Genomic DNA, 13,120 nt, shown 5'->3' on the forward strand with positions numbered 1-13,120 from the left:
TAAATAATGGAAGAATGCTAAAGTATCGGCCACCATGGAGAGGGATGACAACTTCTGCCCAAAGAAAAAGAAAGGCTGGGCATGGTGATGCGCGCTTGTAAGCCCAGGACTTAGGAGGCTGAGCCAGGAGGATGGCAGGCTCAAGGACAGCCTCAGCAAGTAATGAGATTTTCATCAACCTAGCAAGACTCTGTTTCCAAATAAGAAATAAAATCGGGCTGGGGGTGTAGCTCTGGGTTCAATCTCCAATACCACACACACACACACACACACACACACACAAAAAAAAAAAAAAAAAAGTAAAAAAGAAAAGAGACATGGAGAACCAACAGCTGCTGGAGGTGTATTCAACCAAACAGAGCCTTGCCCACTGAAAGAAAATCAAATGTCCTTATTGGGAATTTCTCCCAGTTTTTAGTGGTATGGTTCAGTGGTAGGAGGCTTGCCCAAGCATGTAAGAGGATGTAGGTTCCAGGCAAGGAGGGTTGTAGAGATAGACTGCTTGGGAAGCATCCCATACATAGATATTACTTGCAAGGTCACTATTGTGAGAATGGGCCACAAAGTCCTAAGATCAGTAAGTCACGTCACACCCAAATTGTGTCTTTTCACCAGGTCATGAGGTTTATTCAACATTCAAAGGTTAAAGCATGCAGGAACTTATCAGAAAAGTGTCTTAGTTCCAAGTTTGGTTGCTGGGCAGCTGCTTTGCTAAAGCCAATTAGCAATGAGCGAGCATCAAATAGTACACTTCACACTAGCAAATCTAGCACTTTAGGTTGAAGAAATGTGCTAAAAAGCACATAAATTCTTGCCGGGCGTGGTGGCGCACGTTTGTAATCCCCGCGCTTGGGAGGCGGAGACAGGAGGATCACACAGGTTCGAAGCCAGTCTCACTGGCTTAAGAGACCCTGTTTCCAAATAAAAATATAAAATAGGTCTGAGAATGTAGCCCGGAGGTAGAAGGGTTTCCAGAAACCTAGTATCAAAAAATAATAAAAAAAGAATAAAAAATAAGATTGGGGTTGTAGCTTGAAAGGTAGAATGCCCCGGGTTCAATCCCTAGCACCACAAAAATAAAAATAAAAGTAAAAAAAGAATAGCAAAAAGATAAGGATGGAACCATATTTTTCATGGTATCCAAAATGGTCTGATTTTTTCTCTTATTATTTTTTCCTGCTGTGACAAGTCACAGACAAGAGAAGATTCTCCAGACACCTGCTCACTTGTTCCCTGGTACATAATAGGTCCAGTGAACCTGTCATCAGCCCTCATTCTTTTCTCTTTCATAGTTCCTCAGGAAGTCTAGAGCAAATGTCATGACTGAACTATTTAAAATGAAGTTAAAGTTACTTTTCCAGGATGACATTTTGTGAGACATTTTTTCCAGATTAACACATCCATGGGGCAGTCTAAACAGTGGCCCTTCAGGGCCAGGCACGGGGCATAATTCCTATGCTATATTCTGTTTCTTCTTATGACAGTTCAACAAAAACAGCAGAGAGAGAGAGAGAGAGAGAGAGAGAGAGAGAGAGAGAGAGAGAGAGAGAGAGAGAGAGAGAGAGAGAGGAATCCTTATCTACAGAGTTGTGAGGAACAGACTTGAGCTCTCACAGCAGCAGGCAGGTGGTGGCCATTGCCTGTCTATTTCAGGACTAAACTTTTTTTTCTGTGGTCCTGGGGATTGAACCTAGAGGCATTCTACCTTCAAGCTACACCCCCAGTCCTATTTTATTTATTTGGAAACAAGGTCTCCCTAGGTTGATGAGAGTCTCACTGCTTGCCGAGGCCATCCTCGAACCTGCGATCCTCTTGTCTCAGCCTCCCAAGTACTAGGACTGCAGACCTGTGTCATCACACCCAGCTAGGACTAAACTTTAGAGTGGCCACAGATGGTTTTTTTCCTTTTCTTTATGGGCTCAGGAACCTTACCATCTTTAAGTTTGCCAGAGGCAATCGCATTTGGGCAACCACGAGAAGGGGGAGGCAGGGTACAGAGACAGTCCAGCTGACTTTTTAAGTAGGAAATACGGCCATCTGAATGCAAAGAAGCCAAACCCTGTCTCTACTCAGGCTAAATGTTAATGGCTTCATTTTACAAAAATGAAAACCGAACCTTAGAGATTCGTATTATGTTCACAAAGCCAGTGGCAGCCGAGGCAGGATTTAAATTTAGTACTGCCTGATTAAGGGTATGCTCTATGCCACACTGCTGCTCTGGGCGTTCAGGAGGTTTGAAGAGATCACTAGAGACTATGCCATGATTTCACATGAAAATACCAACTGATTTTATTGACCTGTGTGTACTGAGTTATATCAGACAAGGTAAGCCTAAATGATGTCTTAGTGAACGAACAGATCATTTTTAGAATCCGATTTCTATTTTATAATCAGAATAACATACGTTTATTGGCTATGATATGATGCTAATTACTATAAGGATAGTAAAGAAGTGTATTATGTCAGTATTTGCAGTGAGTTTGAAGCAATTAAAGAGCATGCATTAAAAGTCCCCGAGACAACAGAAGAGATGATGGATCTGATATCTTATGTAGAAAAGTCCCGGACTATAGGAATTCAAGAGTTGGCCTTAAGGATTCAGGTAAGAAACTTCCTATTTACATGTATTTTTTTTTTGTATGTGTGTGTTAAACTGGGGGATTGAATCCAGGGGTGTTCTACCTCTAAGCTATACTCCTAGTCCTATTTTTTTGTTTTTAAATTCTGCAACAGGCTGGGCATGGTGGTGCACCTTGTGATTCTGGTATTTGGGAGGCGGACACGGGAGAACTTCAGGTTAGCAGCCAGCCTCAGCAACTTTGTGAGGTCCTCTGCAACTTACTGAGACCCTGTTTCAAAATGAAAAAATAATATAGGGCTAAGCTGGGCATGGTAGCGCACGCTTGTAATCCCAGCATTTGGGATGGTGAAACAGGAGGATTGTGGTTCATGGACAGCCTCAGCTACCACTTAGTGAGGCCCTTTGCAACTCAGACCCTGTTTCAAAAAAAGAATGAAAAATAGGGCTGGGGGTGCAGCTCGGAGGCTCCTGGGTTCCATTTCTAGTACTGCAAATAAATAAATAAATAAATAAATAAATAAATAAATAAATAGGGCTGTGGGTGTAGCTCAGAGGTAGAATGCTTCTAGGTTCAGACCCCAGTTCCATAAAAAAGATTGCAGCAGGATCTCACTAAGTTGCTGAGGTTGGCTTTGAACTTGTGATCCTCCTGTGTCAGCCTCCCAAGTACTGGGATTACAGGTATGCACTATTACACCTGGCTTCAATGTAAGAAATAGTCTTTTCGTTGTGAAATATAATACACATTTTTAGCGTATATGAAATACATTGTTAAATAATTCTGAAGTGAGTACTTCTGTTGCCACTAACCAGGTCGAGAAAAAGGATAGCCCCAGAGGGTTATGATCAGAAAGTGTATGACTTTCTGATCAGAGATCCTTCTTTACCACTCTTCCTCCCTCTTCTAGTGGCTTTCACTTGATTTGTACAGTTATTGTATCTTTAATTTTTAGTTTCACCAATTATCCTTAAATAATATGAATTTTTAGGAGAGTGTACTGAGGATTGAACCCAGGGACATTCTATTTCTGAGCTACATTCCCAGCCTTATCGTGTATCATCTATCTATCTATCTCTCTCTCTAGCTATCATCTATCTGTCTAATCTCTTTTTGGTAATGGGGATTGAGCCCAGGGCCCTTCTACCTCTGAGTTATGTCCCCAGACCTATTTTATTTTTATTTGGAAACAAGATCTCACTAGGTTGATCAGAGTCTCACTGCTCTGAGGCTGTTCTCAAACCTGTGATCCTCCTGTGTCGAGCCTTCTTCCCAGTCTAAAATTGAGCAAGGCTCATTTTAGGGAACGCTGGACGGCAGACATTTCCAGAAAAGGGCGCGCGGCATCTCCTTCTGGGGGACAGTATTAGGCATGAGTATTTTGGGATTTCTTGAAATTGGCCTTTTTACCAAAAAGGTACTTGAGACTTATGTTATCAATGGCCCCAAATTGTCTAAATTAATTTAAGATTTATCCCCTGAAGTTTTAACATTTATGTACGGGCTGCACTTGAAATTTTCAATGACCGGGCTAACAAAACATTCTATAAAGACGCAGACAATTACAATCAGAACAAGCCTTAAAGACAACCAATCCTCCCCAGGTGTTTCCCAAGCAACTATTAACAACAACAACAACAAAAAAAAAACATAAAAAAACCCCTAAAACAGTGCCAATACAAATTGTTCCCACCGTCGTGAGTCCTGGGAGGCCAGCATATGTAATCAGAGGTAGGCTATGGTAGCGTGCCTACTGACCCCCAGGAACCCTACCCCCTTGGTCGTACACTGGATATGCGGACAGCAGCAGAATAGTCATGATTGGAGTTAATAACAGATGGGTACCCAGGCAGCCTTGGGATGTGGGAAAGTATAAAACGTTCCTCTCCTCAGTGGTGCCTATTAACTAAAAACAAAAGTGTATATTAATCAGGTAATTCAACGATTATTATAGAATATTGTTATGATATTTCATTAGTAGTTAATAATAAACTTCTGATCTTTTTCTTGGTTGCTTGTAAGAGGAAATGTTCCCTTAAGAAAAGAAACTGGCCTTCTGCCACCTTGTCTTGATGTATTCGTTCTTTGTATATTTACCGATGTATTAATTCTGAAAAAAAAAAATCGTAAGAGTAGAATGTAGCCAAAACAGAAAGTATAAAATGCTTGCCAAAACCGAAAATAAAGAGAGCAGCTTCACCCTCCATTGAGCTGTGTGCTGTTTCTCCGCCTTACTCCGCCGACTCCTCACCCCACCGCTCACGGACCCCCGACTCCTGCTATGGCTGGACACCGGCACTCCTGTCTCAGCCTCCCGAATACTGGGATAACAAGTGTGCACCACTTATGCCTGGATTTATTTTTTATTTTATTTTTTGGTGGTACTGGGGGTGGAGCCCAGGGGCATTCTACCTCCTGGGCTATATTCCCAGACCTATTTTTTTATATTTTATTTGGAAACAGGGTCTCACTAAGTTGCTGAGAGCCTCACTCAGTAGCTGAGGCTGGCTTCGAACCTGCGTGATCCCCCTGTCTCAGCCTCCCAAATGCTGGGATGACAATCGGGCGCCACCACGCCCAGCTCTCCCAATATAGATTTTTTTTTTTAAGTGAACAGCCAGCAGTCACTACCAGGGAAAGAAATGGATCGAACACTCTGGAAATCCATTCTTTATTCTTTATTTTGAAACAGGGTCACTATGTTGCAGAAGGCCTCACTAAGTAGCTGAGGCTGTCCGAGAACCACAATCCTCCTGTCTCAGCCTCCCAAATGCTGGGATTACAAGTGTGTGCCACCATACTCAGCAATATTGCACATTTCTAAAAGTTTATTTTCAGGCCAGGCATGGTGGCACACACTTGTAATCCCAGCATTTGGGAGGCTGAGACTGGAGGACCTCTGCAACTCAGTGAGACCCTGTTTCAAAATAAAGAATAAAAAATTGGGTAGGTGGTGTAGCTTGGAGGTAGAATGTCTCTGGGTTCCATCCCCAGACCTGCAAAATAAATAAATAAATAAATAAATAAATAAATAAATAAATAAATAAATAAATATAAAAGTTTATTTTCTTTGCTACAATGGGGCAGTTGGCTTCTCTAGTACACGGTTGAATAGCAACACATCACTGGCACAAATTCTCATCTTTATCCTGCTTTCCAAGGGAAAGTTTTCATGGGGTGTGACATTTGTTGTAATTTTGTGTGTGTGTGTGGGCCTGAGGATGGAACCCAGAGGCATTCGACCTCTGAGCTACACCCCTGTCCTATTATTATTTATTTATTTATTTATTTATTTATTTATTTGGTGGTATTGGGGTTCCTGGAAGCCCTTCTACCTCCGGGTTACACTCCCAGACCTCCTATTTTTATATTTTCTATTTGGAAACAGGGTCTCTTAAGCCAGTGCGGCTGGCTTCGAACCTGTGTGATCCTTCTGTCTCCACCTCCCAAGCGCAGGGGTTACAAGCGTGCGCCACCACACCCGGCTGTTATTATTATTATTATCGTTTTTTAGTGGCACTGGGGTTCCTCTTTATTTTGAGACAGGGTCTCACTAAGTTGCAGAGGGCCTCACTAAGTAGCTGAGGCTGGCTGCGAACCGCGATCCTACGGTCTCAACCTCTCAAATGCTGGGATTACAAGTGTGCGCCACCTGTTGTTAATATGCTCCTAGATTTTTTCCAGTTATTATGACTGGATGTTGAATTTAACACTTTCTTTTGTATCTAGTGAGAAAATCATTTGCTTTTCTCTTTTAACTTATCAGTATAATGAATTACATGAATCAATGTTTTTACTTTTAAGTCATATCTCTATATGCCTCATATATACATTTATATAAAATATTAAACAATGAAGCTTTTTTTGTGGTACTGGGAATTGAACACAGAGGTTTTCTACTTTATAGTTACACCCCCAGCCCGATTTTCTTCTTATTTGGAAGTAGGGTCTCACTAGGTTGATGAGAATCTCACTACTTGCTGAGGCTGCTCTTGAACCTTCGATCCTCGAGGCTCAGCCTCCCAAGTACAGGGATTGCAGGCGTGCACTACCATGCCTGGCTAAAAGGAATCATCTAAAATAAAACATTTCAGGGTTTCTTGAGCGTTTGATCGCTTTTTCTAGTCATGTACGGAGAAGGCCAAGAATACCTTTATATTAGGTCAACTGCCAGAGAAACATTTCAGAAGCTTCATTGTCCTTGTGAAATTACAGTTGTGTGGCCTGAAGCCAAATAAGCGCTGCAGCTGTTGAAGTGCCATGTGATTTGGGCAGTGCATAAAATGCCAGTTAATAATCAGGAGCACATGGAAATCTAAAAGGATATTAGGGATTGCTGAGTCTAATCTTTTTCACAATGCCTCCGATTTTTTACTATGGTGTATCATATCTAGAGTTTCTTTTGCAGGAATCTAAACGTCAGATGTGTTACTTTTTAGATAACTTTCTCTTTCCTCAAGAAGACTTAGCTCTCAATGCTACTGTCCTCATGTGGCCTAGAAAAATCAATCCTGTCTTTGATGAGAACGATGAGGTAAATATACTTTTCAGTATGTGTTTTAGCATTCTGACCTTTTAAGCGCAGGGTTTACATTTAAGTTTCATCTTTATTTGCCATATTTCTTTTTTTTTTTTTCCAGCACTGAGGATGGAACCCAGGGGTATTCTACCTCTGAGCTATATCCCTAGTCCTATTTTTTTAATGCTTTATTATTATTATTATTATTATTATTATTATTATTAGTGTGTGTGTGTGTGTGTGTGTGTGTGTGTGTGTGGTACTGGGGGTGGAACCCTGGGACTGTTCTACCTCCTGGCTACACTCCAAGACCTATTTTATACTTTATTTGGAAACAGGGACTCACTAAGTTGCTAAGAGCCTCACTCAGTAGCTGAGGCTGGCTTTGAACCTGTGCGATCCTCCTGTCTCTGCCTCCCAAGCGTGGGGATTACAAGCATGCACCACCATGTCCGGCTAATGCTTAATTTTGAAACAGGGTCTCATTAAATTGTGGAGGGCGCCTCACTAAGTAGCTGAGGCTGGCCACAAACCTGTGATCCTTCTGTCTCAGTCTCCCCAGTACTGGGATTACAAGCGTGCACCACCATGCCTGGCTGCCACATATCTTTAAAAAGTTCATGTGTTAAGCTAAGTCTGAGTCTGGCAATGTTTATTTCCCTACAGACTTAGGACACACTTTTAGGCTTAACTCACAGCATTTAGTAAGTAAAGGAGTTGACAATAAAGCAGTCAGGCTATTATATAAATCGATGATAGAGCCTGGCGTGGTGGTGCACGCTTGTCATCCCAGCATTCGGGAGGCTGAGACCTGAGGATCGTGGTTCCCGGACAGCCTCAGCTACTTAGTGAGGCCCTCTGCAACTCAGTGAGACCTGGTTTCAAAGTAAAGAATACAAAATAGGGCAGGAGGTGTAGCTCGGAGGTCGAATGCCCCTGGGTTCCACCCTCAGACTCACAAAAACAAAAAAATTAAAAAAATAAATAAATTGATGATAGTAAGCACTGAACTAAATGCTTTTGAGTTATCAAATCTTTAAATATTTATAAAAATCCCAGGTGCTTCTATTTCCCCATTTCCATTTATTTATTTATTTATTCATTTATTTATTTATTTTAGTACTAGAGATTTAACTTAGGGGCATTCTATCTCCAAGCCACACCCCAGCCCTATTTTATTTTTCATTTGAAATAGGGTCTTGGTAATTTGCTGAGGCTGGCCTTGAACCCAAGATCCTCCTATTTTAGCCTCTCAAGTACTGGGATTACTGCCACAACACCCAGCTCTTATTTTTTGTTTTGAAACAGAGTCTAGTTAAGTTGCTGAAGGTCTCACTAAATTTCTGAACTGTCCTCAACCCTGCACTCCTCACCTCCCAAGTACTGGGATGACAGGCATATGCTGCCATGCTTGGCTGTTCCCACATTTATTTATTTATTTATTTATTTATTTATTTATTTATTTATTTATTTATTTATTTTTGTGGTACCGGGAATGTATTCAGGGGCATTCTATCTCTGAGCTACATCCCTAGCCCTATATTTTACTCTTCCTTTATTTTTGAACCCTGGTCTCACTAAGTTGTGGAAGGCCTCACTAAGTAGTGGAGGCTGTCTGAGAACCTGGGATCCTCCTGTCTCCGCCTCCCAAGTATTGGGATTACTAGCATGCACCATCACACCCAGTACCCCCCATTTTATAGATGAGAAAAATAAAACTCAAAGAAGTTGAATAACTTGCTCAAGGTCATAAAAACAAGACATAATAGACATGTGTCATTTATATTTCAGATTGGATTTAAATCTGAAAAAGTCCAGCTGGACTTGGGGGTGCATGCTTGTAATCCCCGTATTTGGGAGGCTGATAGAATCACAGATTCAAGGACAGCCTCAACAACATAGGGAGACTCAGTAACCTAGTGAGACCCTATTTCAAGATAAAAAATAAAATAGGGCTGGGGATGTGGCTCAGAAGTAGAACACCTCTGGGTTGAATCCCCTGTACTCCCCACCCCTCACCCACACATTTTTTTAAGTCCTAATATAAGCCATCTTCTCCTAAGTTGGGAGGTAAAGAGGAATAAGAATGAGAATCATGGGCTTGCTGGGCGTGGTGGCACACGCTTGTAATCCCAGTACTGGGGAGGCTGAGACAGGAGGATTGCAGGTTTACGTCCAGTCTCAGCTACTTAGTGAGACCATATTTCAAAATAAAGAATAAAAAATAGGACTGGAGGTGTAACTCAGAAGTAGAATGCTCCTGGATGCAACCCTCAGTATCCCCCCAAAAAGAATTCACATTTGTAATTTTGTGACCTTGAACATCCTCTTGACCTCCATAAACCTCAATTTCTTCATCTCTGAATTGAAAATAATACCAAGTGGTAATTGGTAATATAGATAAGTTCTTGCATGTGTGTGCTCAATAAATGATAATAGCTTTTTTTTTTTTCAGTACTGGGGATGGAACCCAGGGCCATTCTACCTCCAAGCTACACCCTCAGCCCTATTTTTTTTTATTTTTTATTTTGAAACAGGGTCTCACTGAGCTGCAAAGGGCCTCACTAAGCAGCTGAGGCTGTCCACGAACCACGATCCCCCTGTCTCAGCCTCCCAAATGCTGTGATTACAAGCGTGTACCACCACGCCAGGCTAATAATAAGTTTTTCTAGAATCTGTTAAATGTCTAATTAATTAGAATTGGGAAACTCTGGGAAATTAATTTGTGTGTCATTTATTATTTGCATCTTTATCAGTCACTATAAACAGTGTTTTTTATTCATTTTTCTCTGATGGTCTTATTATAAAACAAGGGATTTAGATTTCTTATTTGTTAACCTGTCTTTGTATTATAATAATTAAAATCATTAAATTATCTTTTAAAAAGATCATTGAGATTGCTAAACATAAAAGGGAAAATGAACTAATAGCCAAGAGAGAGAAGCTGATTTTGGAAATAGAGAAGGAGTCGCGTCGCATGGAAGAGTTCACGGAGTTTGCGGAGCTGGATCGCATGCAGCAGGTCAGAGAAGTCTCTGTGACAGTAGCTACGGCCAGCCCATAGATTAGTGCAGGACACGTTAATATAAATTTACAAATATAGAAAAAACTGCTCCCCATGGCAAATAATGACTTGACTCCAGCCTGAAACTGGTACTATGTATGTAATCTATTTTGTGACTTAGTTTTCTGTTTGTAAAGTAGATATAATCCTACCTTTTGTCCTCTCATAGTAGTGTTATGACGTTAATATATAAAGTTGCTGTATAAATATGATGTATTCTATGTAATATCATATTTTTACAAATTGGATATTAATTTTTAACATTGTATATAGCGTAACATTGGATGTTTCTTGAGATAAATTTTTTTTGGTTTCAGTATGTGACAGATGTAAGACATCTACAGAAACGTATCCAGGAATCTGAAGAAGCAGTTCAGTTTATTAATAAAGAGGAGGAACTTTTCAAATGGGAATTGACAAAATATCCTGAACTGGATAAGTTAAAAGTCAATATTGAGCCCTACCAGAAATTTTTTAATTTTGTTTTGAAGTGGCAGCGAACAGAAAAACGGTAATTTCTGGTAATACAACAAAAAATATTAAGTAAATGAGCCAAGTGTCGTGTTGCACGCTTGTAATCCCAGTAGTTGGGAGGCTGAGACCAGATGATTGCAGCCTCCGCTACTTAGTGAGGCCTCACAATGTAGTGAGACCCTTTTGAAAAATAAAGAATAAAATATAGGGCCGGGTGTGTAGCTCAGAGGAAGAATGTCCCTGGGTTCAATCCCCAGTACCACACACACACACACACACACACACACACACACACATGCACACACACAATTAAGTAAATGATACATAAGAAGGTATAAAATGTAAGCTGTTTTGCTTATTTATTTTTTGGTTTAATGTTTAAAGTTAGAACGAATTCATTTGAGTGAGAACCAGTTATCTTACAGGAGAAGCATCAGTGATCCCAATGTACCACCTAACCTTATTAATAGAATTTTTGACATAACATTTGGGGTTTTCAGAGTCAGTTCACTTTTTCATAGAATTAATTTGACTACTATTTACACCAAACATTAGAAGTATAGAGTCAAATTTGTATTTTATCTGGATAGCGATAGTTAACCATTTATAATCTATATGTAATCTGATACATATCCTGGCACATGCAGTGTAGGTAAAATGATGATTTTAGTTCTGTGTTTTTACCATCAGCTCTACCCGTGCGGCTGAGAAAAAGCATTATTTGTTCTTCACCTCATTTATTTCTTTTATAAAAGTAAGGGATCTGCCCTTCCTAGTCCAAGCTGATGAGTTTACTGCTCTCTTTCTGTGAATTCAGGTGGATGGACGGAGGGTTTCTGGACCTCAATGGGGAAGGCATGGAAGCCGATGTAGAGGACTTTTCCCGAGAAATCTTTAAGACACTTAAATTTTTCCAAATGAAGCAAAAGAAAGAATTACAAGAAAAAAGAAAGGCGGCGAGGAGACGGTCTTTGGTAGAAGAGAAACCTGAAGAGGAACCAAAAGAGATTCCTACGATTACTATGTGCACCACGGTAATGGAGCAGATAAAGGCTTTTAAGGTATGAACATATTTATGGCATTTTATTTTATTTTATTTTATTTTATTTTTGTGGTACTGGGGATAGAACCCAGGTACTTTCTACCTCTCAGCTATACTCCCAGACATATTTTATACTTTATTTGGAAACAGGGTCTCACTAAGTTGCTGAGAGCCTCACTAAGTAAGTAGCTGAGGGTAAGCTTTGAACCCGTGCGATCCTCCTATCTCAACCTCCCTCCCAAGTACTGGGATTACAGGCGTGCACCACCATGCCCGGCTTTAATGGCATTTTAACATTATACATATCTTCTCAACTTTGTGATTATATATATATATATATATATATAAATATTATGAAGTCCATCTTGGATCTTACTGTTGTACATGGCAATCAGTATAAAGTGGTTTGATCGGCATCCAACATATCTTACCCCCAGTGGGCATCTGACTCACAATGAGCCCAAATTGGGCCAGAGTTTTCCCTGGACTTTTTGAACTGACTCTGGAAAGGAGCCTCTTTTTGTCTACCCACAAGCTGTAAGGATATCAGTTGTGAATCTGTAGCTATGGGGTAGCAGACCTAAGAGAATGACATTGGCACTTAAAGAAGAAATACTTGGGTGGGGGCTGAAGCAAAGGCCAGACTTGGCAACTTAGTGAGACCCCATTTCAAAATAAAAAATAAAAAAGGGCTGGAGGTGTAGCTCAAAAAAAAAAAAAAAAAAGAAAGAAAGGAAGAAAAAAGAAAAAAGAAAGAAAGAAAGAAAAGAGGAAATAAAAGGAGACCTGATTATGCTCACTTCTGTAGGCCCAGGGTAGAGAGTCGAGTCATTTATCTCTGCCTTGTCTGACTTTGAGCCTGTGAATTATTAGTGTCTTCCTTCTCTGTCCTCCCTCCTCTGGCCAATCTTCCCTTCTTTTATTGATGGGTTGCATCTCAAAGGAGTATGGCTTATGAATGGTATTGAGGGGAAATAACCAGAAAGCAGTAAGGGTTTCAAAGTTTCTCTTCTGCCTCAACCTCTCGGTCAAGCTCTAACTCCATCCCACCTTGCATCCCAGGCATGGGCGTTGTGAAGGAGCTGGGGGGTCAGCCTTGGAAGGAAGTGGTGATCGAAACGAGGAAGGCGTCCCCTCTCTCCCTTGTGATAGCGTTGTATACATGCTTGACCTTCGGTGCCTCCGTCCTGCCTGTATCTCTCGCCTTCCATCACCGTGATGGGGCAGGAAAGGCTGGTTGGGTGGTGAAAAGTGATCACGTTTGGAGCAGATCAGTGAGAACACACATATAAAATCTGGCAACATCGGGGCAGAAAGGTTCCTCTGGCTCAAGAAAAGGAGTAGAAGATTGCTCAGACCTATTACAGCACATTGCGTATCTCCTGAAGGACATCAGCACGTGGAGAACAAAGGAAGACACGCTGCTGCTTAGAATCTACTGT

The 13,120-nt window shown here is 40.8% G+C and overlaps 1 protein-coding gene across 1 annotated transcript in view; it reads left to right on the forward strand.

Annotated features, from left to right (window-relative positions):
- DNAH12 (dynein axonemal heavy chain 12) overlaps positions 1 to 13,120 on the forward strand; it is a gene marked incomplete at both ends in the record, with an annotated part of 212,727 nt that overhangs the window by 49,109 nt on the left and 150,498 nt on the right. The window contains 5 exons of the mRNA XM_080715991.1: positions 2,467 to 2,602; positions 6,988 to 7,113; positions 9,986 to 10,120; positions 10,480 to 10,673; positions 11,454 to 11,697. Coding sequence (XP_080572117.1) covers positions 2,467 to 2,602; positions 6,988 to 7,113; positions 9,986 to 10,120; positions 10,480 to 10,673; positions 11,454 to 11,697 — 835 coding nt within the window. The remainder of the gene's footprint in view (positions 1 to 2,466; positions 2,603 to 6,987; positions 7,114 to 9,985; positions 10,121 to 10,479; positions 10,674 to 11,453; positions 11,698 to 13,120) is intronic.

Source organism: Muscardinus avellanarius, assembly GCF_963383645.1.
Source record: "Muscardinus avellanarius genome assembly, chromosome: 18".
In the NCBI taxonomy this organism is placed as follows: domain Eukaryota; kingdom Metazoa; phylum Chordata; class Mammalia; order Rodentia; family Gliridae; genus Muscardinus; species Muscardinus avellanarius.